The following is a 25,729-nucleotide window of genomic DNA, read 5'->3' on the forward strand; positions in this document are numbered from 1 at the left end:
TAGCATCATGGGATATAGGGTTGCCTCGAGCCGGTAAAATTAGCTCTCGAGCTTTAGTATAGGCAGAGCCAGAGCCGAGGATCGGCTCCGGACCCATCCAGCAAGAATGAAGGCGAGACTGACAACTTAACATCTCATGTTATAACAGTTTTAGTAACTGATAAGACCATTCTCAACCAGTTTCACATACAGGTTCTCCGGGAGAATCATTTCACATATGAAGTTGGTTTTATGGTGAATATATACAATTTTACTTACGTTATAAATTACATATGTAACCCAAATCATCCATTTTTTGATAATATTTTATCCATGTTACATTCTAGCGAATCTTTTTCCCACTTTATTATACTCCCATTCGTTTTTCTTTAATGTTTTCTTCAGAATTTAGTTACCCACAGTAACCATTAGATGTCACTCCAGCGTAACAAGCTATCATATCCTTGTGTCACATTATCAGTATGGTTTTAGCTCAAAGTTTTAATTTAAATCCAGTGGCATCAGTGCTTTCAAAATTCACATTTCATGTTTGAATAACATTTTTTGAATATCTCTTCTTTTGTGTAGAAATAACTTTTCTAAATCTATAAATAAAAATGGCAGCCTGATTTCCTACTCTGATATGTGCCTTTCCCTGATTACAAATCTTATGGAAGTAATCTATAAGTCTTCTTTTAAATGACCTAGTCATATTACCCTCATATAAGCATCCAGATGGACAACGTCCAGAGTAAGAAGTGTACTCTGACAGGCAGTTGCTAAAGTGATGAATATCATACGTCTTTGTCCTTTTTTACAAAAGTATTTTCATCTGCTTAACATCTTTGTAGTGTACACAATGCCTATAGGCAAAGCATTGTTTTAATACTACTTTTAGTGAATGTTGCATACATTATGATTCCTAAGTATCCTGTGGCCTTTACTAGGCTCACTTTTACATACTGCCCTTACTTTATTTCACAGTATCCTCAAACTTCTGAACTTCTTTGTAGTATGTGTCGGTTCTTATTTATGCATGGTGTAACACAGTCTACTGTAGGATTATATGTACTGATAAAGCCAACCCCTTCATTTGTTGCTTCACGTACTCAACTGGACTTCATTAGCATGTCCAGAAGTGAAGAAGATACTAGGGAGTAAAGTAAGGATGATGTTTAAAAATGGGTCTGGTCCAGTCTAAGGGATACTTCGGAATCATAATATTCTGGGACTTTCCATGAAACTAGTTGCAAAGGGATATTTAGATTGTGGACATTGTCTTAAGCTTCCAAAAAGTACCTTACATATGAAAGGGGCAAAAAACAATGGGATTCATCAACTGATCAAGAACCAATTAAGAGTCATACCTCTCAACCTCTTACTGCAAGAAATCTGGACAAAGCCTGACAAAATGTGTGGACAAAGGCCCAAAAATAGGGACAGATTTTAAATATTGCTCTTATAAACTTAGAAAGTTGTTATAGTAATAGGGTTTGTGTTAGCATACATTTTCTGAAGGATTTGAAGTCTGAAACTCAAATGCATGTCACTATTTAGTGACTTCAGTCCTTGGATCATCCCAATGATTTTCCTTAAAACCACAAATTTTATGAGGAATAGATCAAAAATATGAGGCAAAAATCTGGATGTTCTGAAAAAATCTGGACAGTTGAGAAGTATGTTAAGAGTACATTATTTACACTGCAGTTTGCACACATGGATGCTTTTATGGGGGTAAGAAGGTTATTTTTAAATAAAAAATAAAGGGATTGACAATATTCATAATCACTGGTGAACTAATGCTCTATACAAGCATATATAAGATGAGAAATCAGGCTGCCACTTTTCATTTTTTCGCATAGAAAAGTAATTTATATGATAATTTAGGAAATATGTTAATCAGACATGAAAATCAATGGATATGGAAACTGAATGATGGATTGTACGAAGTATAAATGAAATGTTTGAGCTATGACCATATCTGAAATATGATAAAAATTACATAAAGGACTATTATGCTAGCATGACACCTAATGGTTTCTAACAGTAACTACATTTCGAAGAAATGGAATAAAATGAAGCAAAGATTCCCAATAAAACACAACAGGTAAAGCTCCACTACAGAGTATTTATGTTAAAAAGGCAAAATGGTGTAATTAATGTTGTAATACAAAATATACTTACCTAAAAGAAATGGTAATTTAATTATCAAGTCACAGAAATTTGCATATGGAAATTAGTCTCTTAAAGAAGGTGCATGTGAAACTGGTTAACAACTCCTGCTGTGGAATACCAGTCCAGTTGCTTATTTGTACTTTCATAAAATGTCTATTCCTTCCAGTTTCTCTGGTACAGCAAAAAATCTTAGGTTTTCCCTATGTGCCCTGTCCTCTAATTCTACCATTTTTGAAATTTCTTTTCTTCAGCAGTCTCATACTCAGCCAGCCCTTTTTTTCATTTTGACCTCTGACTTTTGCAGTTTTATCAGCAGACTGAATATCTGTTCAAAGATTTTTAACAGCCTTTTGTTATTTGAGTTTATATACTCTTTCAGTGTTTCATTTATTTTAACCATCTCTGAGCACATTTGACTTATTGTTTCCTTTAGATTACTGGAAGTCATGTCTTGTATCAAAGCTGGAGCTTGAACTGCTTTTTTCTGAAAAGTAGCAGGATTCTTCTTAGCCAGTGTTTTCTCCTCACCTTTTGTGGATGGTTTTCTTTCAGGTTCTCTAAATTTCTTCTTTGCTGTCATCCAGGCAGTGCACTTACTAGTCATTACTGAAATGTAACCAAAAAGACAAATTCACTGGCTCATTTTTCTGAATTTCTGTTTTCACAGTGGGAGAGCTGTACTTAAGCTATTGCTCAGTGTGCAGCCATCTTGGAGGTCCCCCAAATTATTCTCTTTAATACTGATAACATGGACATCACTCATTCAAATATTCAAAGATTCAAAGAAACTTTATTGTCATTTACGACCACACAAGTGCAGCCTAAACGGAATTACAAATGTCAGCTCACAAGAGAAATGCAGTGCAAATAATGTAGATACAGGGGTATCAAAGAATGACATAAGAAAGAAAACAACAACACGTATGACATGCAGGAGGTAGTTCACATTTCATAAATACATTCACCATACCCATTATCCAGTTATAAATAATAAATAAATACCCACCACCAAATCCCTGCACTGTTAAGATAGAGAATAAATAGAGACTTGTAAATAGCATCTGTTTTGTTACCATATTGCATTTGTTAACCTTAGACATGACGCAGTATAGCCATCACATTACATAATAGTAATGCTGGTGGTAATGCTTCCCAAATGCAAAGACCAACTGGCATCAGTGGATGCCATGCTGTTGTAATATTCCCCATATGATATACCAGAAAATGCAGCCAACTGCTTTATTTATGGTTTTTCAAAGCAGATACAGGCAGTAGAAACCAACCATTAGGACTACTTCCAATATGTGTGCAAGGACAAAGAACTGATTTACTCTTACACCCCAAAACAGAATCCACACTGCTACCCCTGAACCACAGGCTTATCAACTGTACATATTCAACAGTTGGTATTCAAAAGCTAACTGACTACAAGACCAAGTCAGCTAAGAGCGATGACAGCACTGAATTTCTGGACTGTCTATACACATTTTATGGCAGGTTTAAAGAGGAAAACAACCTGGAGACTGTAAAACTTCTCAATGACCAAAAGGAGGCAGTACTCAACTTTAGTGCTGTGGATGTAAGGAATTGACTGAGGAAAGTGAACCCCAGGAAGGCTGCTGGCCCTGATAACATTCTGGGGAAAGTATTGAAAGGTTATGCAGACCAACTCAGCATAGTCCTGACAGACATTTTCAATACCACATTTGTCCAGGAAAAAGTACCAACATGCTTCAAAGTTACCAACATAATCCCTCTGCCCAAAAAAGCCAACCCCACCTGCCTAAATGATTACAGGCCAGTGGCTCTTACATCAAATGTAATGAAATGCTCTGAAAGACTGGTTAAAAGGCATCTGACTATGGTACTACCCCAATCCTCTGACCCTCTGCAGTTTGCCTACCAGGCAAACAGATCAACTGCTGATGCCATTTCAGTGGCACTTCACTTCACATTGGAGTATCCTGAAGAGAAGAACAACTACGCCAGGCTGTTGTTCATAGATTTCAGCTTGACATTTAATACGGTGATTCCAATGCAACTTATAGAAAAAAACAATTAACCTTGATATAAATAAAGGCTGTGCAACTGGATACTTGATTTCCTGACTGGAAGACCACAAAGGACCTGTGCTGGTAACAACACTTCTGGGAGCATTACAATCAACACCAGAGCACCCCAGGGTTGTGTGCTGCGTCCTCTTCTGTTCACAATCCTTACCCATGACTGCTGTGCAAAAGCTAGCAACAACCACATCATCAAATTCGCAGATGACACCAAGGACTCATAAGTGATGATGACGAGGCTGAGTACAGGAATGAGATCATCTCCCTGATTGGATGGTACAATAACAACAGTTTGGACCTGAACATCAATGAAACATAAGAAATCATTATTGACTTCAGAAAGAGCTCCACCATGTACCTGCCCCTCAAGATGAATGGTGAAGAAGTGGAGAGAGTCCAAACTACAAAGTTCTTGGGGTTATATATATCAGAGGATCTTTCTTGGAGTTCAAACACAGGCCAGCTAACTGAAAAAGCCCACCAGCAACTATACTTCCTAAGAAGGCTTAGAAAAGCAAAGTTCTCTATGAATGTTCTAAATACCTTCTACAGAGGAGCCATTGAGAGCATTACCACCAGCAGCTGCATCGTATAGTTCAGTAACAGCACAATGGCTGAAAGGAAGAAGCTGCAAAGAATAATAAGAACAGCAGAAAAAATCATGGGCACTAGTCTTCCTACCTTACCGGAGTTCTTTGAAATGAGAAGTAAAAAGAGGTCCAGCAAAATACTGAGTGACAGTTCTCATCCAGAGTATGTTTGGTTTACTAAACTTGTATCCAGTAGAAGGTTACGGATTATCTGCTGCAGGACCTCCAGATTCATGAACAGTTTTTATCCAAAAAGACTCATTAATGCAGACATAAATCTGGATGTATCAAAACTATAATAGATTGTTATGCTCTCATTCTATTCCTTTTTTTCCCCATACAGTAATTCTATTTATTTATTGCATGCTAAAATTAATATATTCTCATTCAAGTACAATTCCAATCACTTCCTTATGTGCAATATCACCCAATCTCTCCTCTGTGTATAGTGTATTTCTTTTCATGTGTTAATCATCTAGTAGTCAGTGCTGTCCAGTGTATATAAATCGTGTAAAAGCATGTGCGTCAGCTACCTAGATATTTACTTTTGTACTATAGTTGCTTATTCTTTAATACCTATCATATCTGTCTTTTTGTGTTTGTTTTCTTCTGTAAAGGTGCTTTCACACAAAATTTCATTTAGGTAGCACTTGTGTTTCCTAAATGACAATAAAGTTCTTTTGAATCTTTGACAATATTTTCTGAGAGACACGAAGTCTCTACAGCCAGAATCCTTTTCACTTATTCCAGTTTCCTTTTCTGAAAATGGGACATGTAATTCCAGTTTGCCAGTCCAGAATCAATTTCACTTCCTTTCACACAACATTGAAAAGGTGCATTTGTCATAGCAACTCAATGTCATCCAAATAAATGCCTTCAGCATTTCTGGATAGATCTCATCTACCTGTGTAGCCTTGACACAATGAAACTGTTTAAATCCTATTGTGACCTAACCTACAAAAGTAGGCATGATCCTGACAACTGCTTCTGACACCGCCTTCTCTGAAGAACTCATATCCATCAGATACAGTTCTTTCAGTGTTCATTCTACCTCCTAACAATGTTCACAGTCAATGTCAGCATTTATTTGGAGATCAAAAACAATGCTAACAATGATGTTTGGTACCATAGTTCAGTCACCTTATTAGTATCATAAATTTATAATGAGATCAATCACCAATTTACAACAAATACAATCTTTCTTTCATTTGTGATGTGACAAAAGTAAATTTTTTTTGGCATAAAGTATATAGATCCAAAACATACCTCCAGTACCATGATTGTTTTTCATCAGTCTTGTACATACCTTGCTTTCTGAAAGAATCTTTGCTTGCCTGATTCTCGCACATAACAGCAATGGCCAGGCAAGCAGCTGCTTTAACTCCATCATTGTCCACACCCAAAAGAGTTGACAGTGTTTTCTCCACATCTTGTTCATGAAAACTTTTCCTGATTTCAGCTGTAAAAAAAAAAAAAGACAACATTTAATTTAAGTAGCTTAAATCATCAAAGGGCTTCTACATCAAGTGATACCTTAGGGCATGAAATAAAGCCTTCACTTTTAAAAGTTCTTGATAGTTGCACAGACAAAAAATACATACTCTCATTTCCACACATGTTACAGTGATAAGATCCTAAGCCCCAGTTTCATCTGTCAGCAACATTATAGCTTAACTTCACAAAAATGTTAAACTAGACAGTCAGCTAAAGTTCAGCCAACTTGTCGATTAATTTACATCATCTAAAGGATTCGTAAAGACAGCATTCAAATAAATAAACAAATATAGTTATCTTCTGACGTTCAGGCAACTGAAAGGAATTGGGTGTCAGGTGTCTTTTATGTTTAATATTTTGTGTCCTTGTAGGTGGGGTGGCCACCCAAGAGCCCTGGGACTGGTGATGAAATTCCTGGACCTCCATTTCCTGACCTGGGATTTCCTAAGTAAAATAGCAGGTACACTATCCTTCTCTTCCCTTCTAAAACTATGAAATGCACATCAACTTCACGTGCCTGAGATGGGGTCCTGTTCAAACTCGAAACAAGGCCTCTCACCTGTGTAGGAAGTGCCTAGATCCATGGGCATGGTTGGTCTCCAAAGGAGCTTCAACATTGGCCTTGGATACTTGAGATGTATGGGTCAGAAGCTGTAAATTTCCCTCACCGGGACTCATATCCTTGAGCTAAGCAGGGACATAGAGTATCTCAATCACATGTCCTTTATCCCTAATTGCCTTTTCATTTGGTCATTTTTCCAATCATTTGATAGGAGAGATGTTCAAGGTCAAAACCAAACTGGAAGACACCATGACAATAAGAGCCACACCTTCAGTCTCTTTTTGCAGAGAATGCTCCCTTCTTCTAAGCATTTTAGGAGTAAAACCCTGGCAAATCCTATAACTGTCATAGCATAAGGTAAGAAGGATAAGCAAAAGCTATGAAAGACTTTATATAAACATTTGCATACCACAAGAGCATCTACCTTCCTTTTCAGGAAAAGACATACCTTGTTACATAATCAAAAATCCCACCCTTTTAAGCAACATGATGCTGGTCTCAACTATATGCAGTAACACACTAATAACACCAGCAGAATTTCCCCAAATGGATACTTATCTCTACTGAGCTTTAGAGTAGGAAGAACATTGCAAGACTACAGGCACTACGGCATGATGCAAGTTCTGTGAGCTGGGGTAAGACAAATATAATATCGTACATGTAAATGCTAGCTTTGTACAAGGAATGTATTGATCTCCCTAAGTGGTAGACATCCACACAGCCTGCAAAGAGAAGGGTGCTGACCTCTGGAAGTAGGGACAGACATTGCCCCTTCTGTTGCTGAAGTCCCAGTAGTAAAGACTATTATTATTATTATTTACTATTTGGTCACTGGGTAAGTGAATTGGTCTATTGATCCATTTTAGACACAGCCCTAGCTCAAAGAGCAGAAAATACATCATGGTCTTTCAATCAACAATATTATATACAAAATAAGTAAATATCAAATTCAGAACATGACTAAGACTGAATGCAGGTTAAGATTAAAAGATCCAGTCAGAGTGCAAGAAAAGAAAAATATATACAAAATGCAAGCTAAGAAATGCATAAATCACAGCACAAATATATATATATATAATACATAAACTTCTACATGCATGTGAAATACATGCACATAAGATGCCCCAGAGGCTGAGAAAAGTTTCTTAAATGTATTCTGTTATTCATGATATGGGATGGTAAGTTACCTAACAATTGTTATGGTAGCAATTGCAAGTACATTCAACAAAGAGATGCAGTTTAAGTGCTTATTTGAAGCTTTCAATGATTTCTAGATTTTTGATGTGTGTAGGCAGGTGGTTCCAAGTAGTAGGCCCCAGCCTAGAGAAGGCTCTCTTACCTACAGTAGTTTGAAATGGAGGGTGTACCAGAGAGAAACTGTTACCCTTCTGAGTACATAAGGGCTGTCTTCTAAAGGTAATTTCACTCATAAAGGGGACAGTGACTGTGTTTTAGCACTTAGAAGAAAAGTGGCCCCATGAAGCATGGAAAGCCATTTGGAATTTTGTGCCAAACTGCAATGGTCCATCATGAGGTCTGATAAAAGAATGAATCTGTAGATTTTATTCTCAGTACTCTGTATTCTGTGAGTATTGTGGGCTGAATGCATGACAATAGAAGGAAGGCCATATTCAAGTTTGGGTATTAAAATTTTGCAAGTAGATTCAGTAAAGAGATGCACTTCACAATGGCCTGGTGAAAGCAAGTGACTGGTCTTGTAACATAGTTTTAATAGAGCAAGGATATTATTAGTTACCAAATCTGTTTGTGTGGTAAAAGAAAGGGTACAGACTACTGCAACAGTTATCAATGTAATGAACATCTACAGCAATCTGATTTAAAACCCAGCACAGCAACATTGTTAAATTTCAGAAACATTAGATGGTATTTAAAAAAAAACATCAATCGGATTCAAATGCCACTTTAGGATAAATTAGATTCAGTTTATAACAACACGTTCTCACTGCAGTACCTAACTTCTGGTTAAAGGTATTAACATCTTTGCACAAAGACTTAGCTATGAGTAAGAACTATTTATATGCACACCCTGAACAGACGCCAGCCTGGCTAACAACAGGAAAAATAATGCTCCTACTTAAAAGTGAACCTGCAAGCTACCCTAAAAATTATAGACCAATAACTTGCCTTCCGACAACATATAAACTATACACTGGAATTGATGCCAACAGAGTGTATAGTCATTTAGAAGAAAACTCAATTATGGCAATAGAACAAAAGGGCAATAAAAGAAATTCACATGGAACAAAGGATCATTTGCTGTTAAATAAAGTCATAGTGGAGAACTGTAAAAAGGGGAAGAATTTAAGTATGGCATGGATTGACTACAAAAAAGCATTTGATAGTATCCAACATTCATGAATAAAAGAGTGCTTAAAATGTATACGATACACCCTAAAAGTCCAAGATACCCAAAGAAGGGAAATCCAGCCACAAAACGAATAAAAAACAGCTTTATTCCAACTAACCAAACCACATTAATGTTTCTTAACAAACTCCACAAATACGTTTTTGTTTAAAGTACTTCATCAGATGCAGAATTCTGTCCCCATATCTGAAACACCCCTTCCAGTTTGTTGGCCTATCTCTACAGTGTTTGTTGTAAGAGATATTTCCATCTACCCTCTGTGATGCTGTTTGTCACACACCCACATGAAGTCCTGCTCACAGTGGCTGGATTTCCCTTCTTTGGGTATCTTGGACTTTTTACTGGTGATTTTTTGGTACATTGGTGTGCTTTTTTACATTTATAAGATACACCCTACAATAATCGACTACATTACACTGACCATGAAACAGTGGCAGACCACTTTGCAATTAAGCCATGATAAAGGACAAATTATTATTCTAGGGATAAAAATTCAAAGGGGGATATTCTAGGGTGACTATCACCACTGCAATTCTGCCTTGCCCTTAACCCATTAAGCTGTCTACTTAACAGCTTAGGCCATGGCTATAATTTGGCTGAGAGAAAGCAACAAAATGTAAAGATTTCTCATCTTCTCTTTGTTGATGATTTAAAACTGTATAGCTCTTCAGATGAGGAACTGAAAGCACAATTGCAAGTTGTCAAAACTTTTTCAGATGATGTAAGAATGTCATTTGGTCTTGATAAATGTGAAAAAGCAACATTTAAAGCAGGAAAACGGCAGCATCAAGAACACATCGGTTTGGGAAAAGAATGTGATATAAAAGAGGGAGTGTATAAATATTTGGAACTGATGAAAGATCAACAATAAAACATGAACAAATGCAAATAAATCTTAGTAAGGAACACTTTAGAAGACTTAAATTAATCCTGAAGACAGCGTTGACATCTAGGAAGAAAATCCAAGCTATAAACCAATTTCCTTTTCCTGTCCTAACTTACAGTTTTGGAGTGATTGACTGGCCGAAAAATGTGCTGGCTAGATTAGATAGAAAAACAAGAAGGATGCTTCATGCTCACCAAATGATTTATAAAAATAACTGCAAACCAAGATCACATAATCCCCGTTCCAAAGGAGGGATGGGCCTCCTTGAAACTAATTACACATACCGATCTGCAATCGTGGGACTCCACACATATCGGCTGACTTCACAAGACCCAGATGTAGTGAGAGTTTTGAAGCATGAGGAGTATAAATCTAAGATGACTTCCTCTGCTTAGTCTAGCAGAAGCATATCAGCGTCAAGCAGGAATGGAAATCAAACCACAGGTACATAAAAATCTGGCAGCAACTGGATGTGCTCAAAAATAAAAGAAAGAATATAAGGTGAAGGACCAGATGAGAAGGGAAGAAATGTGGAAAATGCATAAATACAGTTGCAAGTATCATGGACCTCATAAATAAAGATATTGGGGACCTACAGACACTGGATCCTACCCAGTTTGGCTTTGTTAAGGGCAGATCCTGCCTCTTAAACCTGGTCGATTTCTTTGAAACAGTCACCAAGGCCATTGACGAGGGGAAGGTGGTCCACACAGCCTACCTGGACCTCGCAAAAGCCTTCGATACAATACCCCACTCGGGCATTATAGATAAGCTCACCAGCTTAAATATAAACCCCTGTGTCACTAGATGGGTTGCAAACTGGCTCAAGGACAGAACCCACATGGTTAGAATTGCTGGAGCCATGTCAGACTCCAAACCAGTTACAAGTGGCGTCCCACAAGGCTCAGTCCTGGGACCTCTCTTGTTCGGTATATATTTCTCGGCGGTACAGGCCAACATGGAAGGACTGTGGCTGACCAAGTTCACAGATGACTGCAAACTGGGTGCCATAATCAACTCTCCAGCCGACAGAAGCATCCTCCAAAAGGGCCTCATAGAAACAGACAACTGGTGCCAGAGCCATGGCCTCAAGCTAAACGCCAAAAAGTGTATAGTCATCCCCTTTGGCAAAAACAAAGTGCCCACAAATTACCACATAGGTGGTAATCCATTAAGTACAGAAGAAGTCATTAGGGACCTGAGGACCCAAGTTGATAGCAATCTCTCATTTGACAACCACGTGGCCAAAGTGGTTAGAAACACATTTTATATAGCCCACATAATCATGAAGGGATTCACATCTAGATCAGGGGAGGTCATTGTGCCTCTTTACTCATCCCTCATCAGGCCCATAATTGAGTACAATGCCCCTTTTGGGATGTACCTTACCAGACACCTGCAGCAACTGGAAAGTCCCCAAAAGTACCTCACCAAGAGGATCAAAGGGCTCAAACAGATGCCATATGCTGCCCGGTTAAAGAAACTCCAGCTCTACTCAGTGGCATACCGCCTGCTCAGAGGCAATCTGTGCCTGACGTATAAAGCCATGTCCAACCCGGAATTAATGGACATGCTGCACCTTAGAAAATCCAAATCCCATCGAGCTACGCGCTCAAGAGACTTGAACCTGAGCACTGAAATAAATAGGGCATGCTGGAGGGACAGATTCATAACCCAGAGGCTCCCTTCACTCTGGAATAAAATCCCAGTCCAGGTAGAGTCCCACATTGACTCTCTTCAAGAGGAATCTTGATGAGTGGATGGGAGATCGTAGGTTTACCCCGGCTATCACTTCTGTGTCACTGTTAGACAGAGGCACAGTATACTAACCTCAAAAAAAGGCATAGCAAAATTAATTTAAAATGGGTGGCGAAAGCCAAACACACTCTGGCTAGGCTTATAAATGCCCTAGGGCAGATAGCCTAGTATGAACCTATGAACCTAAGAATCTCATGTTGATCAGGAACGAACGCAAGAATGGTTAAGGACAGGTGAATTCAAACCAAGAGATGAAAGGTTAATATTGGTGGCACAAGAAAGTGACCTACGTACACGCTGGTTTACAAAGTCCATTGAACATGTGGGAGAAACAGATGTAGGTTTTGTAAAACAGAATTGGAAACAGTTGCACACCTCGTTGCTGATTACAACATACTAATGGCAGAAGGACTGTATACTGAAAGGCATACTAATGTGGCAAGACTATTGCACTGGGGATTGTGCAAATATTATGGTACTGAAGTGGCTGAAAAACACTGGAAACATGATCTACAAAGCATCATAGAAAAGGATGAAGTCTACATCACATGGGATCATCCATTACCAACAGTTCCAAAGATAGATGCTAAAAAACTGGATACAGTGGCCCATGAAAAGAAGACAAAAGTAGCATTCATAATTGAAATCACCACACCCAGTGCCTACAGTGTATTGTGTACAGAGCCACACAAAGTCATAAAATATCAGGATGTGTAGGCAGAAACAAGAGCAATGTGGAAGAAAGAAACTTAGATATTTCCAGTAATAGTAGGAGCAAGGGTCTTATAAAAAAAGAATCTACAATTGTATTTAGATATGTTATCAATACATGTAACTCAATACGAATTGCAGGAGTCACTACTAGGCACATTGTGGGTGCTGTGAAGAGCACTTCTGTCTGACATCAAAGACTGAAACAATACTAACTTTAATTGTACTTTGACTTAGGAATGGGGTCCATTCCCATCATGATATTAGAAGCCCAAAAGACTTGGAGAAATTAAAAAAAGGGGGAAGAAAACACTAATGGTACAAGGGTTAGATTTCCCTTAACATATTTTAATGACGTTAACTTGTTTTGTGACATTGTGAAAAGAAATTGGAATATATTATATGTGAACGATGATTTAAGGGAGATTGTTACTAAAAGACCGAGTTTTGCTTTTAAAAATAATTTATCTATTAAAAGGCAGCTTTGTTACAGGAAAGATGAGACCCCACATATGATAGCCTCCCAAAGGAAAGGGAAGTTTCCTTGTAGGAAATGCAGCATGAGTAAATATGTGCATGTTGACAGTAGTTTTCAACATCCTACATAGAAATGTGATGTAGACTTTTCGTTTTATGCTGACTGCACCACTAAGAACATACTATACTATGCCTTTTGTACGTGTTGTGGTGCGTACTATATTGGGAAGACTAATCGTTCTTTTAAAGAACGGGTGCTTGAACATTTAAGGGGTATCAGGAACAATAAAGAAACAAATGTGCTGGCTAAGCATGCGGGGTCTAATAATGATCAACATCAGTTTAATTTTTTTTGTATTTTGAGATTATAGCTGAGAATATAAGGAGAGGTGACATTAAGAATAAGGCAGAAGCCCAAGAACAGAAATGGATTCTGCTCTTTAGGGCAGATCACCCCCCTGGTATCAATGATATGGTTTCACAAAAACCTTTTTTTGAAACAGAAACCCTTGAAACATTGAAGTTTTTGGAATGTATACATACATATATATATATATATATATATATATATATATATATGTATATATGGGTCTACTGCTTTTCATTGAATACCACATATTCGAAAAAGAGCAGTAGACCGCTCAGTTATGCGAAAGTGCACTTATTCGAAAGTGCACTTTCGCAAACTCAGCTTCAATGAACGGATCACACCACAGTGGAGGACGGCAGGAAAACATGCTATGTCCTCCATTGTGGTGCAGCAGTTACGGACCATAGGGTTAGGGCGCGGGTCTTGGTAAGGGGATAGCTAGTAGGGCTATCCCCTTACCATGACCCGCACCCTAACCCTAAGGTCCGTGACTACAGCACCACAGTGGAGGATAGCTTGTCCTCCACTGTGATGCGGTAGTCACAGACCTTAGGGTTAGGGCACGGGTCATGGTAAGGGAATAGCCCTACTAGCTATCCCCTTACCATGACCCGCGCCCTAAACGTAAGGTCTGTAACTACTGCACTAAAGTCAGTAGTAACCTGTTCACTGAAGCAGGTTTCGCAAAAGTGCACTTTTGATTAAGTGCACATTTGTGTAACCCAGGGTCTACTGTGTGAGTTCGAAGTGTATTTTCGAACATATACAGTAGACCCATATATATATATATATATATATATATATATATATATATATATATATATATATATATATATATATATATATATATATATATATATATATATATATACATACACACACGCACACACACACACACACATATATATATATATATATATATATATATATATATATATATATATATATATATATATATATAGTTATTATGGTTGATACGCATTTTTATTGTTTCCGTATCTAAGTTTTTGTGTGTATAGATGGTTGTTTTAAGTGCTGGCACTTTAAGAATGAAATTTTTTGTTTTAATTTGTTGATTGTTTTTTGATGTTGATTGGTCAATTTGAATATAAATGTATAGTTATCGCTGATGGAGATGTCTGATGAAGCTGTTGTTAACAGTGAAAGCACTTACCATTAAACCTGTTTTTTACCTTTCGTGCACTTTGGTTTTTCTGCCTACAAGAACACCATGCTGTTTTTTTAGTTTGTACTTTTGTTTTACTTCAGTGGAGTTTAGTTTTGTGATCCTTGCATTTTTGCCTTTTTCGTGATGAGCAAGTTACTTCAGATTGAGTTTACCTGTAATACCACAGTATGGAAACGTAACACCAAGAATACCAGTAGATTTAAAGAAACAGGTATGTAACAATGTATAGGGAAAAAAACAGCTGCTATTGTAGGTTTGAAATAAAGCCCTATGATAACTATGGTTAGATCTGCCAGATTACTCCAGGAGTCAATACAGTGATCCAGGGCAAAAAACAAGGATGGGGAAGGAGGGCAAGAAGTTGAGGAAGGACAGAAGCAGGCAACAAAGGTCTGTTGTTATGTTAAATGAATAACTTCTTTAGCTGATATTGTCTCTTCTGTCCATTCCTCTATGGAAGGGACATAGTCTCCAGTTACTGTAACCCCTGGGAGGTCTCATGGAAGGCTATTCCAGAGCACAGCCAAACTAAAGGAGGCTGTTAATCTTGATTCCATCTCCAGTTTGTAGTATGAAATGAAATATGGACCTTGGACCAAGTAGCCGGAGCACATATGTCATCAAGGCATACTCTGAAAAAGAAGGCTGTCAAAAACACCACAGATCTAGTCGAATGGGCCTTTAGAGATTTAGACAACAACGCCAAGCCTCTTCTTTGCACACGACAGATGCATTCCAAAAGCCAGTGGGAAACAGTTACTTTAGACACTCCTTTTTCCAAAAAGACAAAAGAATAAGAGACAAATAACTGGTCAGTCATTCTGATTGTCTTGGTTGGATGCAAACAGAAACACAGTTGGAGGTGATAGCCAACAAAAGTAATGTCCACTTACTCTTGTTTGAAAATTTTGGAAAGAACACTAGAAAGATGATTGATTGGTTGATTGATAATTCAGAAACTACCTTAGGGAGGAAGGATGGATTAGCTCTCAAATATGCTCTGTCTTTGTGAAAGATCATGAAGGGAGGTTCAGAAGATAATGCGTGGAGTTAAGAAATCTTGCAGGCAGAGGTGATGGCAGTGCTGGTGCTAGGTTATTTTGCACCCTAGGAAAAACGTATCAGTGAGCCCCTTGTTTTACAAATAAGTAACTTTTTTTAACTGAAATTAAAGCGGAACTCAAGCACGCATGCAAGCTGCTCTGAGTTCCATGAATACTCACTACATTTAACTAAATTAGAGAGGTATTATGAGCCACCCGGCTGCACCTCCTCATGATCTGCACCCTAGGAGAATGTCTAATTCGCCTTAATGGTGGTGCCGGCCCTAGGTGATGGCCACTAAAACCAGAAAATTTCTGTGACAAAAACTTAAAATCAACTTTGGCTACATGCTCAAAAGGAGGACTCATCAAAGCCAATAGTAAAACAATAATATTCAAGGGAACCAGGTCTCTGAGCAGAGGGTGAAGGAGAAAAGTTCTTCTGAGGAAAGCTTTAGACAGTCTGAGGGATACATTAAGGGGGTGATCTTTTCCAATATGGAAAGAGGAAACAGCAGACAATAGTAATTTAATAGTGACGTAACTGGCTCCATTTTTAAAAAGTGATACTAGAAACTTTAAAATGGCTGGAAGAGTGGCTGACAAAGGATTTAAGTTATTATTGGAAGCCCAGGTTGAGAATCTTTTCCAACTACTTTTGTAAATCATTCTAGTACAGTTTTCTGAGAAGAGGTCAATATCTGAACTACTGGTGATGAAAACCTGGTCTGCATGACTATTATTGGAAATGGAGAAACAATGCACTCCACTTGAGAGACTGAATATCAACGTGAGGCAAACCCAACGAGTGAGACAGAAGGAGCCCAGCACCCAGGGAGGGTGTATCAAATGAGGCAGAGGAAGGGAAACCACACTTGTTGAGGCCATAGTGAGCTATGATCTTCCTTGCCAAGTTTTTCTGAAGAAAATTAGGTATTAAAATGGTAGGAGGGAAGACAATAAATGAGTCCACACGGCCAAATGTGGACTAGTGAATCCCTCAGTGACTCCCCCACCTGGGGATCAGTTCAAAAATGTGCTGCATTTGGGGTTGGGAGATACAAAGATGTTACAGCAATCTTGGCCCCAATGGCTGAATATACACTCTGCTACTACTGTATTGAGGGGCAACTCATGAGGAAGGCTAGACCTGCTCAATCTGTCCACTAAAAAATTGTACTTCCATGAAATGCGTGTTGCTATCAAAAAGTGATGGGAAAACATCATCCATTGACAAATCCTCATGGCCTCTCATCACATGCAATACAAATGGGTTCCTCCCTATTTGATGATGTGCCAAATCACTGACATGTTGTCTGTCTGAACAGATATCACACCCAGGGGGAGAGAGCCCTGGACTGCATATATCCTAGGAGGAATACTCCCATCTCTAAGATGTTGATGTAAAGGCTGGCCTCTCTTACAGACCATGTAACTTGGATGTCTTTCCTAAGAAATGCCTCTCTCATTCCAAGTGAGAAGCATTCATTGTCACTGTGGCTCAGGGGGAAGGAAGCAAAAAGGACATCCTTAAAATACAGCCAGTAACTCCAACCACCACTGGATGTGAGATCTGCAGATCTTCATTAAAGATAGTTGGAAAGATATAGGATATTGTCTGATAGAGCACTGAATTGCTAAGGTCCACTGTAGAACACGCATGTGGTACCTAGCCAGAGGGACTAGGGTAATCGTCACTGCTATAGTGCCTAAGAGATATAGTATCAGTTTTGCTGATGACTACTGACAGGATAGTAAAGCCAAAGCTAGCTTGTGAAGACTTGAAATCCTGGTCTGAGGAAGCTTTACAATCTAAAGTTTCATGTCCAGGAAAGCCCTGATGAATTCTAAGGACTGAATTGTCTGGAGTTTGGACTTTGCTTTGTTCATTGTGACCCCAAACTTCAGCAAAGATGGAGCAAGAAATCCATGGCCTGAACAAGTAGATCCCTGGATGAGGTGGTGATGAGCCAGTTGTTCAGATAAGGGAACATCTGGAATCCTTGCAGTCTGATGTGACCTGCAACCACTGTAATACACATGGTGAACACTTTGGGGGCTTTGGAAATACCAAAGGACAGGGCTCTGAATTGGAAATGATTGGCTCCCAGCCTGAAGTGAAAGAACCTCCTGGATTGTCTTGCAATCTTTATGTAGTAGTGCATGTTCTTGAGATCGATCAAGCACATCCAGTCATTTTCCCGTAGAAAGCCAAAATAGACTGAACCATGACCATCTGGAATTTTGTTAGCCGTACAAACTTGTTTAGGCAGCTAAAGTCCAGAATTGGTCTTAGGCCTCTGTTTTTCTTTGTCACTAAAAAGAATCTTGAGTAAATAGTGGATCCTCTCTGGTCTGGTGGGACCTCTTGGATGACTTGATTGTTTAGAAGCTTCCTTATTTCTACAGCATCTGCTTCTCTTTGAGAGGATGGCATATTGATAATTTTTTGTGGGTACTGGGGAAGAAAGAATGGGAATGAGATTGCCTCTGGTTATAATCTTCTGCACCCATATATCTTGAGTGATGGACATCCATGTTGCCAGGAGTGGGGATAAGCACCTCTTGACTGCCTCCAGAGAGCAGCAATTGGCCAAACATTCAGGAGCGCTGGAAGGACCTCTCAGAGTATGGACCCCTGAAGACCTAATTCTGTGGACCACCTCTGCCCAGGGGGTCACATCCACTAATAGAGTTCTCCCCTCTGCCACAGGTGTCTCTCTCTCTCCAGAAGTATGAGGTACAAACTTTTGTGACTTGTAGAACCAAAGTCTCTTTCCACCTTTTTGATTCCTTGAAAAGATTCTTTGAAGTGTAGAAATTTTTATCCCTATGCCAGAAAGAGTCTTACCATCTTCTTCACTTCTGGAAAGTGTTTCTCTCTCTTTCAAACCAAAGGGTGTCGAACAATCATAAGGGGCATTTGCAAAAGACATCTTAAAATGCTCTGCAAAATCACAAATCTGTTTCCAGGCATGTCTCCTAATGAAGATGCTGGTGTCTCCTGCTGTAGAAGTGTATTCCATGGAATTGGAAATAAGGTGCATAGAGATGCTGGATAAAGACTGGAGGGTAGCCAACTGTGAGACAATGGATTTCTGTTGCTCTGTAGATAAGGACCACAAGAGAAATTTGGGAAGTTCCTTGGTCAAATCTCACTGAACACAAGTGACATGTGCCAAGTAATTCAGCTCCCTAACCATAAAGGTCTCCAAGTGCAGACTCGCTTCCAAAATCTGTCCAAACCACAAGACTCCCTGTTAGGTGGATGGACAGTGGGACTCCCTTCCAGCAGTTCTTTCTTGGTAGTTGCTGTCACCACCACAGAACCTGCAGGCAGGCCCTTTGTTCCAATGGTGACAGTCCTTGGGTGATACAGGAAACTTGTCTGGCTTATGAGGGATGGGCTCAGCAATGTCCAGCACCTTCTATGCCTGCATGGAGATTAGGTCCACCATTTTGTCTGTCTGAGGAACCACCCAGAAAGAAGACGAGTGAGCTCTGAAAGCCTTGAAGAACACTGACTTCTGCTGAGGAGGTGATTCAGTGGACCCCCACACACACACACATACTTTCTGTTTCAGCAGTTACAAAATCTCTCTGAATGTGAAACGTCTTCAATGGGGGGATCTCAGGGAACCTTCCCCCCTCATTGAACTTAGCGACCTCCATCAGTTATTCCTAGGGGGAATCAATGTGTCTCCTCTTACACCTGTCCTTAATCAAAACACAGTAAAATCATACATACAGTATCATACAAAATTTATACATTTACTGTTTTCTCATGGTTTAATCATGCTTTCTGAAAAAAGGGTCAGTCTTGGTCTGTTTCTTATTCCTATTACAAAGGTAAGTGGAGAAAGAACTCTCAAAACTGGCTACACCACTCAGCATACCTGGGCATTTTTCTTCAGCAAATGACTTCAACTGCATTATCAAATGCCTGACATCATCTTCTTTTGGAGTCTCTGCAATTTCTGTGTCATCCTCACTTGCTTCTTCCACTTCATCACCTGCTTCATGCACTTTTACGCTGGTCTGTACTTTTGTCAATATTGCTTGGAAAATCACTTCTGGCTCAGGTTCATTACAGGTTGCCGCCTTATCATCCATTGCAACAAAATGTTCAAAATCTACTCCTTCGAATTCTGCCATGGGAGATGGACTGTCTGATGGGTGACAAAACATTGTGCTCTTGGGTTGTGCCAAATCCAACTTTCTTGAAACACTTCTGTATCATTTCTGGCTGAACTTTATTCCTAGCAGGACTGATCCAGAGGACAGTATCTGGAATATTAACTGATGCAGCGGATGAAGTTGCTTCCACAGGCAGACCACAGGTTTGTGTTTTATTAATGACCCACTGCAGCAGCTGGGCTCGGTAGTGCATTTTAAATGTTTTGATAATGCCGTGGTCAAGAGGTTGGATTTTTGAGGTTGTGTTTGGAGGCAGAAATTTCAGTGATACGTTTGTGAGATGATTCACTTGCAGGTGGCCAGGACAATTGTCTACTGTCAGTAGAATAGACCATTTCTTCTTCTTCATTTCTTGATTAATACCCCTTACCCATTCTTCAAATTGGGCACCAGTCATCCATGCGCATTTGTTTGATCTCCAAGTGATGGAGAGGTCTCTTGGCTTCAAGTTCTTGAATGTGCATGGCTTTGCCGATGTACCAATCATCAAGGGCTTTAGTTTCTTTCTGGTTGTAGTGCAAAGCAGAACTGTGAAACCTTCTTTGGAAAGTTTTCCGCTCCTACATTTGTCACCCTTCATGACGAGGCTCCTGTCAGGCATCGCCTTGAAAAAGACTCCCTACTCATCTGTGTAAAAACGTTGTCATCTCTGAAGCCTCTGGTGAAATCTGGGAACTTTTTGATGAACTCTTCCACAACCTCTACTGGAACTTCATTGGATTCACCACACAAGACTTTATGGGAGATCTTGTGTCGCAGTTTAAATTTCTCAAGACAACCAGTCGATGCTTGGAAATCTGCCGCCCCAAATTCCTGTGTGAATCCCTCACTGTCTTTTAAAGCCTCTCCTGAACCACAATTTCCACACCATTTCTAGTCTGTCCTCCTGAGCAGTACACTCTGGATACCAAGCCGTGTGTCTTTGCAACAATGCCCTTCCATCTTTTTTCTTGGATACATAGGATGTCCAGCCTCCTCTGTGCCATCATGTCATTCACTCTCAAGCTCTGTCTGTCAGTGAACCTACGTTGACTGTAGCAATTCTTAGTTCATGTTTGGCAGGTTAATAGGTTATATGTCCAGCTTTCCCTCAACAGAGTTATCTCAGGTAATCCAAGCTGGGCAACTGGACACTGGCCATCCAGTAGCTTATTGACCCAGTACTGCTGGACTTTATGACAGGCACACACTGGCCAATAGGGGCACATACACCCCCCCACCATAAACATGGGTCCCTGGCACAGGTTGGAGTTGGCCGGGTCCTCATCTCAGTTATCAATGGCAAATACATATGCCCATTTGGTGACATTAATCGAGCCATATTTTACACAGTCAAGTGGCTAGCCCTTCCACAACAAGCAGTCTGTAATCTGTGTTCTTCTATCTCGAGGATACTTCATACCAAAGTGGTTGGTCTACACAACTCTTCCTTCTATATGGCACCATGTAGAGTCTTTACTGCTGCCCACAGCTCCATTCTTTTGTTGAGTTTGAGATAGAAACACTCAGCATGTTATTCAAAGGTGGGAGGAACCCCACAGGGAGAACATGGAAACTCGAAACAGACATTGGTCAGAGGTCAAGATCGAACCTTGTATTTTCTGCATGGGAAGCGAAGACCTTAACCATTATACCATCTGGTCTATATACATACATATAGACACACACACACACACACACACACACACACACACACACACACACACACACACACGTGTGTGTGTGTATATATATATATATATATATATATATATATATATATATATATATATATATATATAAGTGTGTGTGTGTGTGTATATATCTATATATATATATATATATATATATATATATATGGGTCTACTTTTCTTTATCAAAATTACAAAATCTCAAAAAAGAAAAGTAAAACCCCACTTCGGAGAACGTGCACTACATCGAAAGTGCACTTTCACGAAAGACAATTCACCGAATCAGGAAAAAAAAACTACTTTAAACACTGTTTAGCAGGGGGGCAAGCCCCTCAGAACCCCCACAACCCTCCTACTTAAATATACTAACTCTGAGACTGCACTACAGTGGGGAAAAGGATATATTTCCTTATCCCCACTGTAATGTGCTTTGGCGAATCGTCTTTTGCGAAAGTGCACTTCCGATGTAGTGCACTTTTGCTTAAGTGGGTTCGACCTTCTGTTTCTTAATAAACTGTGTTTTCGACAAACAGAAGGAGACCCATATATATATATATATATATATATATATATATATATATATATATATATCTTTTGAAATAATGTTAGGTCCTCTGGATGGAGAGATGTGATTTCTTTCGTGTCCCAATGTAGAAATGGTTGGGCCTCTGGATGGAGAGATGTGATTTCTTTCTTCTTCCAGTGTAGAAATGCATTGCAGATTGATGGAAGTACATGGCAGCCTGGACTTGTATGAATGATTAAGGTAGTATAGCCAGGGGATTGTGTAAGTCCAATTATTACTGATACGTTGGTTAACAAGGCTCTATCTAAAGCTAAAAACCCTGCCTTCATGGGACCAGATGGTGTCCCGGGCTGTGTCATACGTGAGCTCCAAAAGGAATTAACCCCGCATCTTAATACCCTGTTCAGTCTCAGCCTCTCCACAGGATATGTGCCCACAGAATGGCGCACAGCAACGGTGGTCCCGCTACACAAGGGTGGGGCCACAACTGACCCTGGGAACTACCGACCAATAAGCCTGACTAGTCTGATCTGTAAGGCTATGGAGCAAATCATTATGGAACTCATAAATGGAGAGATTGGGAACCTCCAGTCGCTGGACCCCATACAGTTCGGCTTCGTCAAGGGCAGATCATGCCTCCTGAACCTGGTGGATTTCTTTGAGACAGTTACTCAGGCTATAGATAAGGGAAAGGAGGTACACACAGCTTACCTTGACCTTGCTAAAGCATTTGACACCATTCCCCATTCAGGTATTATTGATAAGCTCACCAGTCTGGGCATAAACCCTTATGTCTCAAGATGGATCGCAAACTGGATCTCAGACAGATCCCATAAAGTAAGAGTAGCGGGATCTATGACTGAATCCAGACCAGTAATGAGCAGTGTGCCTCAGGGCTCTGTCCTGGGGCCCCTCCTGTTTGGCATATACTTCTCAGAAGTACAGGCAAGCATGGAAGGGCTGTGGCTGACTAAGTTTGCGGACGACTGCAAACTGGGTGCTATAATAGAGTATCTGGCTGACATGGAGATCTTCCAGAAGGGCCTAAATGAGACTGATGCATGGTGTCAAAGCCATGGTCTCAAACTAAATGCAAAAAATGCATAGTAATCCCCTTTGGAAAAAACAGAGTACCCGCAAACTACAACATAGGAGGTAATCCCCTGAAATCTGAAGAAGAAATAAGGGATCTAGGGACCCAAGTAGATAGTCAGCTTTCCTTTGATAACCATGTTGCCAAAGTGGTTAGAAAATCCTTCTATGGGACCCATCTGATCACGAAAGGGTTTGCATCAAGATCCAAGGATGTAATGGTGCCTCTCTACTCTTCCCTCATCAGACCCATTATTGAGTACAATGCACCAATTGGAATGTACCTGGCTAGACATCTCCAGCACCTGGAGAGACCACAGAGGTACCTAACCAAGAGGATTACTGGCCTCAAACAGTTGCCCTATGCAGCATGATTGAAAAAGCTAAAACTGTTCTCTGTTGCATACCGCCTTCTCAGAGGCGATCTCTGTCTAACGTACAGAGCCATGTCCAACCCAGAATTGTTGAACATGCTCCATCTTAGCAACACCAAATCTACTCGAGGTACAAGCTCTAGGGATATAAACCTCAACACAATAATGAATAGAACATACTGGAGGGATAGATTCCCTTCACAGAGACTTCCCTTACTATGGAACAGGGTCCCGGTCTACATAAGACAGAGCCCTTCACTATCACTATTCAAGAGGAACCTTGATGAGTGGATGGGTAACAGAAAGTTCACACCGGGGATCACACCAACAGCACTACTAGATAGGGGCCAAGGATACTAGCTGCTAGTACAAGGGTCTAGGGAACTACTAAAGGGGAGGTGAATACCGCACAACGTGGCTGGGCTAATATATGCCTTCGGGCAGATAGCCCAGTACCAACCTATGAGCCTATGAGTATACCCTATGAATAAGATGGTGTAGCCATCCTTGCTCTTGAGAATTTCTGCATCACAGCTGTTTATAGATAAAACTTGTTTGCTGTATGTTTGCTGATTCCAAAGATTGTTTGATACTTTATTAGGAAGCTTCACTATAAATGACTAAAATCATATCTTCAGAAACCTGGGACAGGGATACATGAAATGCCATGTAGAAAGACTACAAGGTATTATACAAAAGTAGAGTTCATGCAGCCAAAAATATACATATTTTAATTTATAATCATATCTACAAGGTTGACATCATTTCACTATAAACATGGATGAAAGCTGGTTCAGGTGACAAACCAGTGTAGGTCCCTGATGTTGATCTGTGACTTTCATGCACTGTGATAGGAGGTTGATGCCACTGAAATACTCCTTAACAAGTCCATAAGAAGATTTGGTACTCCTTTAAAGTGTGAGAATCAGACACATGAAATAAAAGCAGAAATTTATTCCTTGCTGAATTTGCAAGGCGTTATGCAGAAAAAGAGTTCTTGAAGGTTTGTTGGATAACTACATAAACTGTTGGAGAGCATGAATATGCAATATAAGTTAATGCTTTAAGAATTTTGTTTGCTTTGAAACTGCTTCAACCTGAGAGGAAACATCTACACCTATGGCAAAGAAAGAGAGGTGCACAACTTAACCTGAGTCTCCAGTCATGAGAAGGCATCCATGTTTCATAATCTATCATGATAAATGTTGACTAAAATATGCAAAATTGGTCTATAAAATGTATGGTCATGCAGCCATATCCCTGAGACTATAATGTAATTTTAATTGCTAATGTATCAGTGGATCTAGCTTCCACTATTGTGCCAGAAAACAAAACAGTCTGCTGAGACAGTTCAGCAAGTATTTTATTTCTTTAACTTGGATGTTACTGCAGTATGTGTGCATTGGAAATGCAGTATTCTGCATTGCTGTCTATAGAACCATTCAGACAATTTTGACAGTGGAAATGAAGACTGCAAACTTTTCTTCATGTTTTCTGGTCAATATGAAGGTTTTTATAATCCATCCAGTAGTTCTGAAGAAAATGCATAACCCAGGACTGAGTTTTATTTCTGTCATTCTCCAACCTATAAAAAAATATTTTCATTATCCTTCAAAAAGCCTGTGTTTAATAAATACAAAAATGCCCCAATACTCATTTCTGTGACTATAAACCTAACAAAAATAGAAAAAGGTACACGCTGTCTTTTCCTTTCCTTAACTGTGAATGAGGCAGCAGAGTCTATGTAATATAAAATGTTATACCTACTAAAGTGAATGTGTTAGCAATTTTCTTCCAATGGATTTAAAGGGTGGAAAGGGGGGGGGGGGATTAGATTGTAAAGCTTTCTGCGTTTTATGTTATCTTTGTCAACTAATAATTCTGGAAGAGACCTATAATCACTCTTCTTGTGCTAGTGAAGACAAGGATGAATAGGTGTTGACTTCATAGAAGTGTCCTTTGCAGGTGAAGAGTAGTTTCTCTGAAATTATAGAACTAGATGATAACCGCTATCCTGAAAAACTTAATAATTTTGCTTTTCTTTTTTTTTTCAGTGTTAGAGCTGGCAAGTCAAATAGAAAGTATCTTGGTACTGAAGCATCCAGTATCCTCATGGAAATTTTCAAACCCAGGCATATAAGCTAATTGCTATCCCTCCCACATCTGACCTAAACATGTTATCTA

The 25,729-nt window shown here is 39.5% G+C and overlaps 1 protein-coding gene across 1 annotated transcript in view; it reads right to left on the reverse strand.

The window, feature by feature from the left end:
- Positions 1 to 25,729, reverse strand: part of ARMC3 (armadillo repeat containing 3) — a 926,167-nt gene that overhangs the window by 453,398 nt on the left and 447,040 nt on the right. The window contains exon 9 of the mRNA XM_044064561.1: positions 6,117 to 6,269. Within this exon, the coding sequence (XP_043920496.1) occupies positions 6,117 to 6,269 (153 nt within the window). The remainder of the gene's footprint in view (positions 1 to 6,116; positions 6,270 to 25,729) is intronic.

The sequence above is a fragment of the Protopterus annectens genome, chromosome 3.part0, assembly GCF_019279795.1.
Source record: "Protopterus annectens isolate FY-2018-M chromosome 3.part0, PAN1.0, whole genome shotgun sequence".
NCBI lineage: Eukaryota > Metazoa > Chordata > Ceratodontiformes > Protopteridae > Protopterus > Protopterus annectens.